We start from the raw sequence: 17,545 nt of genomic DNA on the forward strand, positions 1-17,545 counted from the left end.
TGTTTTAATCAAAGCACTGCACACGTACCTCTGTTTACATCAGACCCTGCTGATGGGCTTGAGAACCAAGCTGTGTCAGATGCTAAAGGATCTAAAAATGGGCCGGGCGTGGTGGCACACACCTTTAGTCCAAGCACTTGGGAGGCAGAGGCAGGTGGATCACTGTGAGTTTGAGGCCAGCCTGGTCTACAAAGTGAGTCCAGGCTACACAGAGAAACCCTGTCTACAAAAACAAAAACAGACCAAAAATGCTAAAGGGTGTCCCCGACCCAGCTCTTCCTGACTCTCAATTCACCTCCATGTTTTGAAAGAAAATCTTACTGTTCATTCACTAACTTGGGATGTTAGCTGGACACCCTTCCCCCACATCATGTAGCTGAGGACTCTTTGTGGCATCCTGTCCATCACTTCTTCTTCCTAAAGCCACCCTTGCTTAATACTGCTCACTGTTGAATTGAGTACCAAGCTGTAACTACTTTATTACTCCTGTCAAAAAGGGACTAAAGGGCTGCTCAGAGGTTAAAAGGGCTGGCTGCTTTTTCAGAGGACCCTGGTTCAGTTCCCAGCACCCACATGGCAGCTAGTCCCAGGGTATCTGACACCCCTCTCTGTCCAGGCACACATGTGGTGCACAGATACGCATGCAGGCAAAACATCCGTACACAAAATATAATAAAAATAAATTTTCAAAGTGTTGATTACAGATGGTCTCTGCTGGTCTCACCAAATGACGATTTTTCTGTTCCTGTCTCAAATTCCTTGCACACCATGAGGTCAGGACCCATCTCTGGGATGTTTTCTCTGTCACCTCAGCAGTAGTTATGTTTTTCTAAACACTGGTGCCAGTGTATATAGCCTGTCAGCAGATTTCCTTAAAGGCTTTTCAAAACAAAGAGGAACTTTGTTATTGTTTAATTATTTATTTATTATGTGTATGCATGCCTGTGTGTGTGTGTGTGTGTGTGTGTGTGTGTGTGTACACACAGGACAGAAGAACATCAGGAGCTGTGTTCCTCTCCACCTTATTTCCTTGCTAGGGTCTCTCACTGACTGAGTCTGGCAAGCAGCAGGCCCCAGGGAGCCTCGTGTCTCCCCATCCCCTCACCCCTGCTGCTTCTTACGCAGGTTCTGGGTTTGTTTGTTTTCAAGATTTACTTATTTTATGTATATGAGTGCCCTACTTGCATGTACACCTTCATGCCAGAAGAGAGAGCATCAGATTTCACTATAGATGGTTGTGAGCTACCGTGTGGTTGTGGGGAATTGAACTCAGGATCTCCAGAAAAGTAGACAGTGCTCTTAACCTCTGAGCCATCTCTCCAGCCCGGTTCTGGGTTTTAAAATTCAGGTCCTCATGCTTGCACAGCAGGTACTCTCACACTGAACCGTCTCCCAGCCCTGCTTTCCCCCCTACCCCCAAAGCCAGGGTTTCCCAGTGTAGCCTTGGCTGTCCTGGATTCACTTTGTAGACCAAGTTGGCCTCAAACTCACAGCGATCTGCCTGCCTCTGCCTCTGGAGTGCTGGAATTAAAGGGATGCGCCACCCACCACCGCCCAGCTCCCAGCCCTGTTTGATTTTGTTTGTTTTTGAGACGGGGCCTCACTAGTAGTCTAGGCTAGCCTAAACTCACTATGTAGCCAAGGATGACCTTGATACCCCATCTTCCTGTCTCTGTCTTGCTTTATTGTTTAAGATACAGTATTTAATATTTAATAAAATGATTCCATGCGGCCCCTTCCCCTTGGTCGCATTCCTGCACACCCTCACCACAGTGTAACTGGCAGTTTTCTCCCTTGTTGCTTCCGCTGAGCCACACAGATCTTGCTTACTATCACCCTAGCAGTGTATGAGAGCTGGCTAGCACACAGTAGGTGCCCATCAAATATGTGCCAGCATTTGCATATCACATCAAAGTGCTAGAGTGGCTGCAGACTGTGGGCCCATCACGTGTCTGCTTTGCCCCATGCCCCTTCCCTCTGTAGCTTCCCTGTTGGGTTTTGAGGTTTGGAGGCCTCCTGGGCCTATCCCCGCTAGCCCTTCCTGGTGAAGATGGTAAAGAAAGGGTTTCTTTCCCTGGTCTATTTTCATCTTAGCTGCACCCCTCCTGGCCTCTAGCATCACCGGGCCCCATTGGTTCGCATCATTTTCTAATTCCAGGCCCACAGCACTGAGCTCCGCATGCTCAATAGAGAGGAAGGGGGAGACTTGCTCGGTCAATCAGTCAATCAATCAATAAGCCAGTCAGTCTTTTCCTGATGCCTCTCCGCTCCCAACGCTTCTCCATACTCAGCATTAGGATGATCAGAAGGAAAAACAGCCGTTGCTCAAAGGTGACCCTGTCCTGGGTCCTGGAAGCTAAGAGGAGGGCGAAAAGACAAGACAAAGAAGGGATGGGAGCCAGGGACATTGACCTGCATCTCCGAAGACAGTTGGGAGCCGTTTGGATACTGGTGTGTGAGCATTGTCTGGAGCTGGACCCCAGCCAGGCACTGCCCAGTGCATAACTGTGACCTGCGGCTGGGAAGAGAGAGGCTCCAATCCAAGCCCCGGGCAGGCATGCTTTCTTCTCTCTCTTCTTCCCTCCCTTCTACCAAGATTGGGTTGTGGCTGTGTTGCCCAGACTGGCCTCCAACTCCTGTGCTCAAGTGAAACTTCTGCCTCTGCCTCCCAAGTAGCTAGCACCGTGCACTGTACACCCCACACCCGATGCGAAGTGACAAGTCTGTTCTTTCTGTCTGGGTCTTGGGTGACTGGGAAAGTGCAGGTCTCCAGGACATGAAGGGCAAGCCTCGACCCACAGGGCCTTTCCATCCTGAGAGACACCAACCGTTGGATTGGTGTCCAATGCAAAGAGCCAACCTACCTTAGCCTTCTGGACTGAGGTCCAGCCCAATCACCTGGGGTCTCAGGGCTGTTTCTCAGTCATCGCACACAGTTACCCTGACAGGGCGTCACCTCCAGGCCTGGAGTAGGCAGACAGGAACTAGAGAAGCAAATGCCCTTAGGCCCTTCTCCTGTGTGTCCTGTATCCTGGGACAGGGGACAGTGTTCACAGATACCAGGCCCTTCACTGGCAGGACTGCCCAGGAGGCCCATCTCACCCTTGAGGTCCCACTCACGCAGGACCCCATAAAGGGTGACCACAGCCAAGGTCCAGGCTTAAGGGCAGGGCCAGCCAACCCTTCATTTAGAATTGATGGCTGCTGAGCCACCAAGGGTGAGGGGGTACTTGGGGGGGGGGCGGCGCTGTGAGTTCAAGGGAGCCTTTGCAGTGCTCTTCTTTCCTCAGTGGGGCAGAATGTGTTCGCACACTTTCAGAAAATTAACTTGCAGCTCTCAGACTTTCCGCCCCCGGGAAGGAGGGAAGGAGAAAAGGAGAAAGGGTGTGCATTGTCCCCGTGATTGGCACCTTCAGTGAATGAGGGGTCACTGCTTTGGGCTGCTCTTTTTTTCAAGTGCTCCTCTCTCCCTTGCACGCTGTATTCACGCTGGAACGTTTCCTCTTTAAAGCTCTGTCTCTCTCTCTCCCCCGACGCTTTGTCTCTGCTCTCCTTCCCTTCGCTCTCGCCTTTTATTCTGGGCACTCCCCGCCTCCCTGGGGATCGCTCTCTTCTCTTCTCAACCTTTTTTTCCTCCCTTTTCTTCTATTCAGTTCCTCGCTTCTTTTCTTTTGCCTCTCCTCTTTTTTTTTTTTTTAATTCTTCTTTTCTCTTTTGAATAGTGCCTCTGTTTTCAAGGGATGGGAGAAGTAGGTTTGTGAGGCTTTCCCCCCTCCTCTCCACTGTGCTGTGTGCACAGACCTCCCTCTGCAGACACTGGTGTGTGCTAGCCCCCTCTCAGAGACGGCAGGGAGTTTGGAAAGGTCCTCTATCGGACAAGACATACCTGGGCACCTGTTGTCACAGATAAGGAACCCCAAGTCCTTCATGTTGGAGAAGCCTAGCATGGCACTGAGACTTCCTTTCCTGCCTTGCCTGAGTTGAGTATGATACTGAGGCAGAGGTCAGAGGGAAAGGCAGATTCCCCCCCAAAACCTCTCTCTTCAGTGGGAGCCCGCTGTCAGCTGTCTTGGCCCAGAGCGGGCCTTGGTGGAGCCACAAGACCCTCACTTGAACTGGGCTCAAGCAAGAAGGCCAAGTCACATGTGCACCACAATTTTGAGTCCTGTATCACATCAGCACCCTGTAGAAGCAGTTGGACCCATATTGGCTATGGCCTGGGATGGTGGAGAAGGTCACGTGGATGAGTGGCTCCGTAAAGACGCGTCACGTGGGAGCTAGTGAGTGAGCATTATGGTTAGGTTCCCACAGGTTCTCTGCAGATTTCAGTTTCCCTAAGATGAAGATGGACCCCTCCTGAAAGCTGTGCGTGATTAGGTTGCACTTCCCTGTCACTGGCCTATTACAAATCTAGGTTCTTGGTTTTATTTGTTTGTTTGTTTGTTTGTTTTGGTTTTTCAAGCCAGGGTCTCTCTGTGTAGCCTTGGCTGTCCTGGACTCGCTTTGTAGATCAGACTGACCTTGAACTCACAGTGATCTTCCTGTCTCTGCTTCCCAAGTGCTGGGATTATGGGCATCTGCCACCACATCCAGGCTGTGGTAGTGATGCTTCTACTGTGCGCGCGGCTGCCATCTTGGTCTTTCTGAATTCAACAGAAAAAAGAACATCGTGTCATCCATGTTTGGCCAATCTCAGTCAAAAGTGGCTTTTTAAAAAGTTTTTGAGTCTGTAAAGCTGAAGGTGGTGAGTGGCTTCAGGGACAGGGGGCAAGTCGGAGTTTAGACAGCTGGTGATGGTTGGTGGATAGTTGACATTTAGATCAATGGAGGGCCCCTGGGGTGACCTCAGCGTAGAGGTGAGTGTGGAAGGGAACCTAGCAGGACAGAGGCAAGGCCTGAGGCTGGGACCCTAGGGATGCCGGAGGCGAAGGGCCCAGGGAGAGGGCACTGGAGCCAGCAAAGCCTGCTTGGCTAACAATAGTGGCCTTCTAGAAGGACAGAGGTCACAGAGCCCAGTGCAGGAGGCAGTGGTCGGCCCCTGGTCATGCGTTAGAAGGGAGGTTGGGCATTGCCTGGCTGCAGTGTGGTACTAGAGAGAGCCTGGGTATGGGTGGGTGTGGGGGGCAGGGGAGAGCAGCTGGCACACCCCCCCAAGGTGCTACCTCTTCTGGAGCCTGTGGCCTGGGGTGTGTGGGTTGGGGGTAGGGGTGGGGGCTGGGGAGCGGTACTTAGTCTATCCAGTTTGCCAGTTTGGAGGACAGAAGCTTGGGCTGCTGTAGCCAAGGTGACATGAGGGAAGGGGTTGGCCAGGATGTCACCCACCTGCTGCCCGGCCTTTGGGTCCTTCCTTTCCTCCCAGCCATGGTTTGTTGAACTGTGAGTTGAATTCATCATGGGCAGAGTAGACGCAGGGTACTGGGTACTGACCATGACCAGTTTGTGTGAGTGACAGTGCCTCATGAGGTAGAGCCCATCCTTATCCTCAGGCCTTGAGTCTCCATGGAATAGGCCCCACTGAAGAGCAGAGCAGAGCTGAGGAAGATGGGTAGCAGAAGCAAGAAGGCACAGGCAGACGTCACTCAGATGCTGCAGTGCACAGGGTGGCACCGTGGGGACTGCTGAGTCCCTACTGTGTGCAGGTTCTGAGCCTATTGCCAGGACAAAGCAGGCTATGTCCTCGCCAAGTCTGAGCTCACTGTGGGGACAGGAGTGTATTTCCCTAGGGATTCTCAGGGTTTGTGCCTCAAGGAATTGATGGAGACAAATGTGGCCAGGGCCTCCCCCTCCCCACAGTGGAATCATGCCACAGGCTTTGCAGCCAGGGACTGAGTAGGGCTGCCACTGCTTTCTGGTACTTCTTGGGACACCTGCTGGCAAATCCCACACCAGGGCCGGTGAGGGTGGCCTTTAAGTCACTCAGGTTTAGGCAAAAACATTTCCTGAATCCGAGCAGGGTGTCTATACGGCAACATTTTTTTCTTGAGTGTTGGAGTAGGGGGTGGGGTGGGGGTAAGATGGCACACTTGTGGAGGCCAGAGGACAATTTGGGGGAGTCTGTTCTCTCCATCCTCGCATGTGGGGATCAAGTTTGGGTCTTTAAGTTTAGGCAGCAAGTGTTCTTTTTTTTTTTTTTTCCCCCTAAGCCATCTCACTGGCCCTCCCTGCTTCTTTAAAAACTGGTGCCAAGGAAACAGCTCCTCCAGGAACTGGCTGTGCAGACACAGAGTCAGCAAAGTCAATAACTGCAAACACACACGGGCCGGGGTTTGTTCTCAGTGCCTGCCAAGCAGGTGTTCCTGATACACAGGCTTCAGGAGAGCTGAAGGAGTCAGCGCCATTAGACCCCACGCGAAGCCAGGGCTCAGTGCTGCACAGCGGGCTGGGCTTGTTTGCTTGCTTGTCGATTTTTGGTTTTTTGAGACAGCTCAGCTAAGTAGTCCAGGCTATCCTAGAACTCAGTGTGAGGCCCAAGCTAGCCTTGAATTCTTTCCCCCACCCCCAGTCCTAACCCTAACCTCTAACCCCTAGCCCTAACCCTTACCCTAACCCTTAGCCTTGAATTCTATACTTCTGCCGTAGCTTTCTGTGTACTCAGACTACAAGTATGGGCTACCACACCTGTCTCCAACCTGCTTTTACAGTCGCGCCACCATCTCTGTGGGGAGTTATGTAAAATGACGTGGTGCTTGCACACAGCCCACACACATCTTCCATCTGATTTAAAGCATCTCTAGGTGGCTTATAATAATACCTAACACAATGTAAATGCTGTGTTGTTTAGGGTATAATGACAAGGAGAAAAGTTCGCTTGTGTGTGACACAGATACAACCATCTAGGACTAAGTACACAGCACACATCTGACAACAGATTGGTTTTTCTCACCTTAATTGTTGTTTCTGCCTCCTCCTCCTCCTCCTCCTCCTCCTCCTCCTCCTCCTCCTCCTCCTCCTCAGGGTTTCAAGTACACCATGCCAACAGTATACTCAGTTAGTATGTAGCCAAGGATGAATTTAAACTTCTTTTTGTTGTTATTTATTTTTGTTTTGTTTTGTTTGTTTGAGACAGGGCCTCAGCTAGCCTGGAACTCAATATGTAGACCAAGCTGGCCTTGAACTCACAGAGATCCTCCTACCTCTGCCTCCAGAGTTCTGAGATTACAGAGGGGAACCACACTTTGTTTTGCTATTTTGAGACAAGGTCTCTGTAGCCCAGGCTGGCCCCCTATTAATGGCCATCCTGCACCAACCCCGAGTGCCAAGAGTACAGGGGTGAGTCTTCATGCACAATTTTTTTTTTAAACAAAGCAAACTTTAAAAGAGCATCTTTTCCTCTAAAATTTTATACAGTTCTGTACAATCTCATCACTTCCTACCTTAATGTCCTTTTGTTGGATTCGTTTTATTTACGGTTTGCAGCCCACTGAGTTGAGTTAGTGCAGCCTGCAGGAATGCTGACCAGTCCTGCCCTGTGACCCTGTGCAGGAGACAACTGCTGTAGTGAGTTCATGGACACAATGGTCCGTGTGTGTGTGTGTGTCTGTGTGTGTGTGTGTGTGTGTGTGTGAGAGAGAGAGAGAGAGAGAGAGAGAGAGAGAGAGAGAGAGAGAGAGAGAGGACACCCTACAGAAGTCAGTTCTCTCCTTCCATGTGTGGATGTGTGGTCTAGGGATCGAACTCAGGTCATCAGGCCTGTCAACAAGCTCCTTTATCTGCCCAGCCATCTCACCACAACCCTCTGAATATTTTCAATCCATTGTTCCTTCAGCCCTCCCATGAAGATACTATGACACCCACGCAGAGCCAACTCTACAAATGGCTATACAGGCTCCTAAAAGCCGCCCGCATCCCTAAAGTCAGCCGCCCAGGAGACCAGGCTCTGAGAAGCAATGCTTGAAAAATGCTCTGAAGCTCTCTGTGCCTCTGCTTCCCCGCTTGTGATATTAGTAATACCAACCACAGACTAGTCAGGGTGAAGCGAAATAATGCATTTAGAGTGCCCCCGGCTGGCACTGTGTTTCTTAGGGCAGCCAGCCAGTCTGCTACCACCAGCATTGATTGGCACTTTGCCCCAGAACAAGAGCCATGTGTGTAGGCCAGGCCAATGCAGCCCCTGGTGGGGAGAACCCAATGGTGCCAGGCCTGGACAGGAGTTTGTAAGCTGTGGCGTACTGTGCCCAGGTGAACGGATGCGCTCGTTCCTGTCTTTCTGTGTATGTGGTGGGATTGGTGTGTGGAGACCAGACGCTGATGCTGGGTTTCTTCTTCAATTACTTCTTACTGTTTTGTTTTGTTTTTCCACCTTCCTTTTTGAGACGAGGTCTCCCTCCCATTGAACATTGGCTATCCTGGACTCAATTTGTAGACCAGGCTGGCCTCAAACTCACAGCCAACCTTGCCTGCCCCTGTCTCTCCAGTGCTGGGATTAAAGGTGTGCGCCACCGCACCCGGCTCTGTGCCTGGCTCTTTATGGGGCTTCTGGGGGATCCAAATGCAGGTCCTCACCCTTGCACAGCCAGCAGCAATTCCAGGCTGACTGATCTCCCCAGTAAGCCCCACCCCCACCCCATCTCTTTGTGTACTGGAAGCTGAGCTAACTTAGCCATCAGGCTGCCCCAAGGGTCCTCAGACCCCACAGCAAGGAGAGCCTGTGTGCCATCCTTCGTGATGCAGACAGAAGAAACCAGTTCCCACACACGTCCACCAGCCCGCCTTCCTTCCTCCAGGGGCCTCCCCTCAAGGCTGTCTCCTGGGCCTTGCCTACTTCTGACTTCCTGTCTCTTCTAAGATACCTGCTTACCTTTCTGCAGCCTGCAGCAGCCAGGCTCCCTTAGCCCCTTCCTCTGTTAGCATTTGGTACCTGTAGATCCAGCAGCCCGCAGTGCGCATGCCCTGATCACATGAACCGCCTGCCCACCCACCCCCCACCACCTCCGCAACCCCCGACTCTTCCGTCACAGAGACAGTCCGCGCACGCACACACGTGTGTCCCTCTGCAGACTGTGAGGTTGAGGGCAGAATATAAGGACTTGTGGCCTTCCACCTCTTGTACTAAGGCTCCCCTTCGTGTCAGTGCACCCGGCAAAGGAAGGTCTGTGCACTCCGCCCCCTCTATGTGGCTGGTGAGTGTGTGTCACCGCCCATGTATAAACCAGCTGTCCCTCGCCTCGCAGACCAAATTACGCTGCTTCTGGCATAAATCCAGACCTGACTTGGATGTGTGGGTGACGGCAAAATAAATGTTGATTCCAGTGCCGGCTTGGCTTGGAGAGGTAGCGCTGTCACGGGCTGCTCAAGGATGGAGGCCCCGGGATGAGTCACCCTGGCTGTGGGGAGTGAGGAGAAGAAGGGCTCTGCGCCAGGCCACACTCCTTGCCTGCCCTCCAACCTCAGCACTTCTCTGTTTGCTGCTACTCTGTGATCTTTACCTTCCTTTCTCCACCCCGCGCCTTTGCTCCATCCTGGGTCGGCCCTTGCGCCAGCAGCATCTGTTTGAATGACAGCTTCCTGAACGCCCACCTTCCTGTAGTGCGCCCCTCATCAGCCTCACTCATCCAGTGGGCTTCATTTCTACCTCCTGACCACCCTAGAAAGAAGAAATCATGTCCCGTGCCATAGGTCAGGTGATGGGCCCCCCAGCCGCCAGCAGCACGGCAGGAAAGGGCAGAGCAGCCTGATTGTGCAGCTCTGGTCAGGTCTGTTGTCTCCTATAGAGCTGGTTTATGTGGAGAGACCGTTCCCAATCAAGCCTTGGGGGATGGGGTGGCAAAGTTACTTGGTGGTGTTGTCATGCCCCACACTCATGCCCAGTCTGATGTTTTGTACTTCTGTGTTACGTCTCTTAGTCTTGTCTCTAAAGAGAAACTGTGAGGTCTCTGATACTGAAGATCTCTGTGACCTGCCAGCGCCCAGGGAGCACTCACCTGGCCCTTAGAATAGATGACAGCATAGGCAGTAATAGTAAAAGCAATGGCTCCCATCCCAGAGTCCTCCCTGCACACAGCCCTAACTGCAAAGTGCAGCCCTTTCCCTCACTGCTTTCATGTGAAAGTGTAGGCATGAGGCTCGACCAGCTCAAGGTGGTAGAGCTGGGATCTCTCCTCCTGTTCAGTTAGATGCAGGAGGAGGAGGAGGCCCTGGACTTCCGGGCTCCTTCCAGAATGTCTCCCCTCGCTTCCTTTGGGCCCTGTCCGCTGGCCAGCATTTTAGGAGTAGTGGTAGAGCCCTTGGCATCTCTGTGGGTCCCACACTCTGTCACTTGCCAAGTCATGGAGAGAACCCCGTTGACTGCATTGACAGGACAGAACAGGTCTCCACCCGGGCCTTGAGAGCCCAGCCTGCGACTCAGAAGTCAAAGCCTCTCAGCCACCTTCTCGGCTACTGCTAAGGCCTCTCAAAGTCCCTGTGCCCCTTCTACCTACTCCATGTCACCAACCTCCTATCCTGTTGCCTTGAGACCCCGCGGCCCGCCAGCGTAATAGGCTTGCTTTCTTTTCTGTGGTAAATCTGTGCCTAGACCTTCTTTGGTTGGGTTGGTTTCCCTACGTAGCGTAAATTCCTACTTTGGCCAGCGAGGTGAGGGATTCTGCGCCTTGCTCAGGCTACTCCAGGGGGCCTTTCCAGGAGCCCCCACCCCCAACTGTGTTTTCTTCTTTCCACTACTGAGGTCAAAAGGAGGCAGAGGGTCCCTTCTGGGAGTTTTCCTTCCTCCTTGCTTGCAATTCTTGGCCTTTGACCCTTTGGCTCAAGGGAAAGTCAAACAGACTGGGGCTCTTCGCTCTTCTCTCTCTCTCTCTCTCTCTCTCTCTCTCTCTCTCTCTCTAAGCAAGAGATAAATAAATGTCACTCTGAGATGACAAGAGAACGCGGGAGAAGATAAAAGGAGAGTAAAAGGGAGCAAAAGGCCAGAAGCAAAGGACATAGGCCAGATCTGGACTCTACACTGCGATGATGGGAGAGATGAAAGAGGAGGAAAAGAGATGAGATGGGAACACAAGACCGAATGGCAGAGCGGAGGATGGGGTTGCCATGGAAACGGAAGAGGGGAGGAATGGAGGGAAAGGAAAGCAGGATGGGGAAGGTAGAGGGACTCTGCAGAGGGAGGGGCCTGACAGGAGGCTAGATTACAGAAGGGAAGGCATGAGAGGGCCCTTGGTCCAGATCTGAGTAGAAAGCCCCTGGGGAGCCTGCTTCACCCTGCCCACAGGGACTGCTTAGACTCTGAATCTGTCAGATGAAAATGTCCCCTCACTACAGGACCGCTCATGGGTTAGACCCAGTGAGTGCCACGCTGTCCCCTCATTGGTGATTCTTATCTTTGTCCTTGCACTTGCGAGCCAAAGTTTTGTTTGTTTTTCCCTGTTTCATTAAGCTGGGGGTCTTGGGTCCAGGCCAGACAGCATCCCTGTCAGAGAGACTGTGTGTGCTTTTTGCCTCTGGAATTAGAGGAAAGACAAGGAGCCATCCAGGAACCGGGGGGCCTGTTGTCCCTCCCTCTGGGAAGAGGAACTGGTCCTGCCACGTGGGGAAAGGGAGGCCAGGCCAGGGCTTTCCACGTAGCAGCTTTCCAAGGAGGAGCTGTGCTCCTCTGCAGCCTCCTCTGTCTCCTTGAGTCTGTGTTCTCACAAGGATCTGACAGGATGCTGGGGTGAGACAACAGGCCAGGTGTCCGCCCCTGCGAAGTATCAGACACAACTCCAGTAATTGACCTAATAGATAGACCAACAACAAGTCCTTTTAAGATAAAGTCCAAAAGAGAAAAAGAATTTCCACGTTTTGTTGTTTTGTTTTGAGACATGGTTTTGGTACGCAGGCCCTGTGATCCTGGAGTTCATACAGAACCCAGAGGCTACCGTCCAACTCCCCGGAGCCAGGATTACAGGTGTGCAAGCACCACACCGAGCAAGGAAAAGTATTTAAAAAAAAAAAAAAAAAGAGGGGGGGGTTAAACTTGAACTTGCTGAGAACTTAAGAGTGGGGCCTTGGCAGGTGGGGTGACATGGACAAGATTTCCTGCAGATGTGGCACCTGCACTAAAAGTAGAAGCCTGGGGGGCAAGGAAGAGCCTCCTGGGCATGTGGAACTGCGTATGCAAAAAAAGTCGCTTGCAGGCAAGGTCAGCGATGGAAAATGAAAGCACAGCCAAGCGGCACACAGGCATGGATAATAACCGGGCAGGCTCACGGGGGGGGGGGGCCTTTGATCGCGAGCACAGTGGGAAGTGAGTGTGGGATCCAGATCAGGGTTGACATCCTGCCCTGCCTGATCTGTGTTCACTTGGTTTGGCTCTCTCTCCAGACTAGTTTAGGATTTGAGGGCGAGAGACTGCTGTCCTGGCAGAGTTCTTAAGTTCAAAGCATGGCCTACAGGAAGTGTTATGATCTATAATGATTACTGGGGGGGGGGGGGGGGAGCACACACCTGGCTCTCTGTAGCGGCAGCTGATGACATAAGCAATTGCTAGGTCCCTGAAGGCAGGCCAGCCAGATCGCTTGGACGGTAACAGGACGGTTGAGTGCTGAAACCTTCCTCCCCATATTCAGCCCTTACCGCCCTCCATGTTGGACAGCAGTGACCTGCTGTAGGGCTTTGCTTTCCACCTCTGTTAGGAGTTCCACTCTGTAGTGAAGATCCTAAAACCAGGCAAAACGGTTAAAGAAAAGGGTCTGACTGGGCGGTGGTGGTACACGCCTTTAATCCCAGCACTTCCTGTAGGAAGGCAGAGGCAGGCGGATCTCTGTGAGTTCAAGGCCAGCCTGGTTTACAAAGAGAGTTCCAGGACAGCCAGGGGCTACACGGAGAAACCCTGTCTCAAAACAAAACCAAACCAAGAAAAGGATCTCCATCAGAGTCTACAATGAGGTGTGTGTCCAGCCTGTACGGTAAAGAAAAGGGTGCATATGTTGAGTGGGTGTTTGCGCTGTCTGGTAGACAAAGAGTGAGAGCCTGTGGCTTCCAGGGTCCTGGTGACTCCAGAGCAGGGCCATGTATTGGTGAGCATCAAGGGGCCCTTGGTATCATTTATTCATTCCTCCTCTTCCTCTTCCTCCTCCTCCTCTTCCTTTTCCTCCTTCTCCTTTTCTTTCTTTTGTTTTTAAATGTGTGTGCCTGGTGCCCGGAGAAAGCCAGTGGGCAGCATCAGATCCCTGGAGCTGAACGTACAGATTGTTGTGAGCCATCTTGTGGGTGTTGGGAATCAAGCCTGTGTAGTTCCCTTGGGAGAGCAGTTGCCATCTCTCTCCGGGCCCCCAATTCATTCATTCTTGATCCCAGGTGACTGTTCTTCCCGACAGAGGAGTTAGCACATGGGGCAGAGGTTCCCCCGTCGGGAACCATCAAGTGTGAGGGGGCTGAGGGCCAACAGGAGGGCAAGGACAGCCTCGGGCAGCAGGCCACAGGCCTAGACAGGCATCCAGGCTGGAGACTTGTAGTCCTGCCTTGCCCTCTTACCATCATGGCTCCTCCCTTTATGGCCTCAGTGACCTTATTAAAAAGAAGCAGCTGCAGAGGGACTGGTGTTGTGCTACAAACCTATCAGCCTAGCTCTTGGGAGGCCGAGTGAGGATAGCAAAGGCCGAAAGAAAGCTAGGCTGGACTACAGAGTGCGGGGGTGGGGGGGTGGGGGGGGGTGTACGGTGGGGGTGGGGGGTGGGCGCGGGGGGGCCGGTTGTTGGGGGTTGGGAGAGGATGTCTGAGCCATGCATATGTGTGTGGTTTGTGCTCAGGAGGCTGAGATGGGATGATCTCCTGAGTCCACAAGTTCAAGACCAGTCTGGGCACGTCCAAACAGAGCAGGGACAGACATAGATCAGACCTTTGTGTGGCCTGTGGCCCAGCTCCAGTCTAACTGGTGGGGTTGGACCCCAGGAAAGGGGAAGCCGAGGAAGAGAGAACACAGCTACATTTCCGCTGCCCCCTCCATGCGGTGGCTGGCCTGGGGCTGACAGAAACGAGACTGTGGCAAGGGACCCGAAGGTTTGCACACGCTTTGGGCTTTCGCTTCCTCTTCTCTGAGGATCTGAGCACTTTACCATTCTAACAGAGGGAAGCCAAGAGGGATGTTTTGCTACCAGGTGAATTCCCAGGAGTGTTTCTTCAGCTGTGTGCCAGGAACTTGCCTCCCTTTCAGGCTACCTGAGTTGCCCCACCCTGGGGCCTACCACTTCAGCCCGCAGGGGCTGTGCACCGTCTCCTTCATAGCGCAGCTGAACCAGCTGGTCTGAGCGCAGAAGCCTGAGACCTCCTTCCTCTTGTTCCCTGAGAGCCTGCCCCTCCCACACGAGGCCACACCTCCTGCTGCTCGCTGAGCTCAGGGTCCACCTGTTGGTGTCAACTTTATTTCTGCCCCTGCTGTGTACACTGGCAGCACCTGGGAGGTGTTTGGAAAGCGGATGTTAGTCCAGTTGGTTCCTTTGAGAAAACTTGGCCTCCCAGTATTAGCCCTGGTTGCTGCTCAGGTTGCACTGGGGAGGGGGGTCCTCTTGGTCACCAAATTAAGTCAGTTGAAGTTGTGGGCACAGGCCTCCTGCAGGACCCCCCTGATTGTGGATGGCTTTATTTTATTTTATTTTTTTTGTTTTCTTTTGTAATTCACTATGTGACTCAGAATGGTGGGATTAAAGGCGTGTGCCACCACCTCCCCAGGCAAGTCTCCCTTTTAGCAAGGGGGTGAGGTGGTCTCCGTGGAGGACAGGGGCTGCTGGAGCCCTGCGTAGTGCAGGACGGTGCTGTAATGGGAGGACCCTGTGTGGTGGGCAGATAGGACGTGGCTGTAGATCTTCATAGCCCTGAGATTCTAAGTAGGGTCCTTGCGTCTGTTTTATAGCTAGAGACACTGAGGCCCCTAGGTGTCAGGTGGCTTGCCCATTGGTCCTTGAGCTATCAGTCCAAAGAACAGACACAAAGCACTTTTTGGAGTAACAGTGAGAAGCCTGGGGCCCTTTTTGGGGTAGGGAATCCTGCTTCTGGGTCTCAAAGGGGAGACTTTTACTCCCTCCCCAGAATCACGCCTGCCCCTCTGGCCCTGAGGTGATGCTGAGCCCTGGGAAATAGGGCAGCCCCGGGCCGTCTGTGCCTCTCTGGGTCCCCTCCCCCTCCCCGCCTTTGTTTCTTGTCCTCCTTAGCCTCTCTCTCTCCCTCCCCCTCAATCTCACTCCTCTTCTGCTGTCTTCAGTGCTCCCCCCCCCTCCCCCCCCCGTCCCCCCTCCCTCCTCTTTCTTCTTTCCCTGCGTTACTGCACTTCGGAAGCAGCTACTCTAACATTTACTTTTTCCACACCCTGGGGAGAGAGGAGGGCGGGTGAGAAGTGGGAGGGGGTTTAGCAGAGGTATACTAATGGATGCCCCCACCCCCTTGTCATTAGCCATGCAGTTTGGAAGAACACAGCCCTTCCCCCCCCCACACACACACACCAAAGCTCTTTTCTCTTGGACACTGTCCCCAACACAAGTGATACAGAAAGTCCTTGCCTTGAGAAGAGGTGTCCCTGGGGGCCTGCAGCATCCCTGTGCCACAAGTGCTGTGGTCCCCTGTGGGCTCTTCAGCCTTGAGCAGTCTCTGGGCCAGGGCATCAAAGAGAATGGCTGTGGCCTGTGAGAAGGATCCAGGGAACTTGGGGACAACTAAACCGAAGGACTGGTCCAAGACAATGAAAGGGACACTGGGCCAGTGGCCTGTGGCCGCCTCCCCTCCACTTACCTACACACATCAGACCGGCAGGCAGAGCCGCAAGTCACTTAGAACCTGCCGTTCTCCCCACCTCTGCCTCAACAGGCCCCCTTCAACCCACACATAAACACACACTTGGGAAGACACAATACACACTCGTGCAAGCACAGCCACAGGGGCTGTCTCAAGAGAGCAGACCACAACGACCACATGGAGGCCAGTCTTTGCCACCAGATTGCAAGCTCCTGTTGGCTCCAGGTAGCCCTGGGCAGCTTCTGCACTCAGATTTGGCAGCTTTAGAATTGGAGTCCCCCTTGGGAGCTAGAGGTACCTGGTGCAACCCGGCTCCAGCCTGCTAATTAAAAACTCCTGTCACTGTGGCTGAGGCACCATTCCCTGGGCTGTGGAGTCAGGTTGCTGTAGGGTTAAATGGGGCCTGGAGCCTTCTGCAATGAGCTATAGAGCCAGTGGCTCATGATTGACAATTCTTAAGCCCCTACCCTGGGCCCTCCAAGAGCATTGACTGGGTGAGCCCCCTTTGACAGCCAGAGCAGGCTCCTGTCAAAAGCACCTGTTCCTGGAGGAAGAGCAGGCCCTGGTGGCCTGGGATAGGCTTGGTTTGCATCCCAAATAATGTGACAATAAGGGGTGTCTCCTTGTTGGAGGGGACCCCAGTTTGGAAGGTTAACCGTATGATTCTCTCACAGCTGAGAACCAGACCCACGCTCCTGCTCTCACGTTGAGCAGGGTTGGCCTGTGGTCAGTGGTCTCACTCTGGTCCATGTGTTAAGTAGGTTCTCTTGAGGTTGTGTGTGTCTGTGTGTGTGTGTGTCTCTGTGTGTGTGTGTCTCTGTGTGTGTGTGTCTGTGTGTGTGTGTGTGTCTCAACTGGGATTCTGAGGAAAGCCACACCATCTCATCTTGTGTCTGTTCCAAGTCAGAAACCCTCCATAGGTGTGAGATGAGAAACCAAGCTTTGGGACACAATAGGACACAACAGACCTAGCTCTGACCTCAGTAGTACTCAACCCGAGTTCTTTTTGTTGTTCTTATTGTTTGTCTGCTCAAAACTCAGTGTGTAACTGAGGCTGACTTCGAACTCCTAAACCTAGGCTACCTCTCAAGGGATGGGATTACAGGCGTGTGCCGTCGCACCTAGTTTCCTGTGCCAAGTTCCAAGCATAGGTTCTGCCATGACTGATCCCTCCTCCTGCACGGGTTCTGCCTTAGGGCAAGTCTAGAAAATTTGCTGAATATATTGTTTGCTCAAAGCCACCGCACACACTCAGGCTGCTGCCTGGTGCTGTGTCTGGGACAGGCTGGTGTTGGCAGGCAGTGACATTCCCCAGAGTATTCAGGAAAACCAGCAGTGGCTCATGGGCACTGGACATCGTTGTGATGGGCCCAGCAGGTCTCCTGTGTGTGCTCCACCGGGACAGAGCCCCTGTCTTGTTCACCTGCTCTAAGCACTAGACCTACTTCTCAGCTGGGAGGCAGATTTTATATATATATATATATATATATATATATATATATATATTCCCCCCCCCCCCCATGAGTTCTTAGTTCTTAGCAGTTATCTTTGCAATCACCAAAGCTTTGCTGGATTTGGGGCCTAAGGAAGGAAAGTTTTTTTCATCCCTACCTATGACTGTCTTCCAGGAGATCTAGGATGCCAAAGCCATTGAGCTTTATACTCTTGGTAATTACCTAAGATCCTTGTCCGTCATTCTGCACTGTGGGGTCCCATGCTTTCCTTGTGTGCTTTCATTCTTCCACTTTTAGATGGAGAAGCTGGGGGCGCAAAAGTGACCTTTCTTGTAATCCATTACAAGTGACTGACGTAGGAGATTCCTAGTTTAGTGAAGCTGGGCATGGCATAG

At 52.6% G+C, this 17,545-nt stretch overlaps 1 protein-coding gene and 1 long non-coding RNA gene across 6 annotated transcripts in view; one reads left to right on the top strand and one right to left on the bottom strand.

The window, feature by feature from the left end:
* ZNF710 (zinc finger protein 710) overlaps window positions 1-17,545 on the top strand; it is a 71,051-nt gene that overhangs the window by 38,531 nt on the left and 14,975 nt on the right. The window contains exon 1 of one of the 5 annotated variants that reach the window (XM_084772415.1): window positions 12,689-12,858. The exons of the other annotated variants lie outside the window; for them this stretch is intronic. Within the exon in view, the coding sequence (XP_084628541.1) occupies window positions 12,854-12,858 (5 nt within the window). The 5' untranslated portion in view covers window positions 12,689-12,853. Of the gene's footprint in view, window positions 1-12,688; window positions 12,859-17,545 lie in introns of those variants that run through there. 5 annotated transcript variants of the gene reach the window in all.
* LOC311592664 lies at window positions 4,521-6,952 on the bottom strand. Its single transcript, XR_014777476.1, has 3 exons — window positions 6,884-6,952; window positions 5,323-5,532; window positions 4,521-4,643 (listed from the first exon to the last, which is right to left on the bottom strand). It is a non-coding gene; the product is annotated as an uncharacterized lncRNA (long non-coding RNA).

The sequence above is a fragment of the Acomys minous genome (assembly GCF_964271855.1).
Source record: "Acomys minous genome assembly, chromosome: 2".
NCBI lineage: Eukaryota > Metazoa > Chordata > Mammalia > Rodentia > Muridae > Acomys > Acomys minous.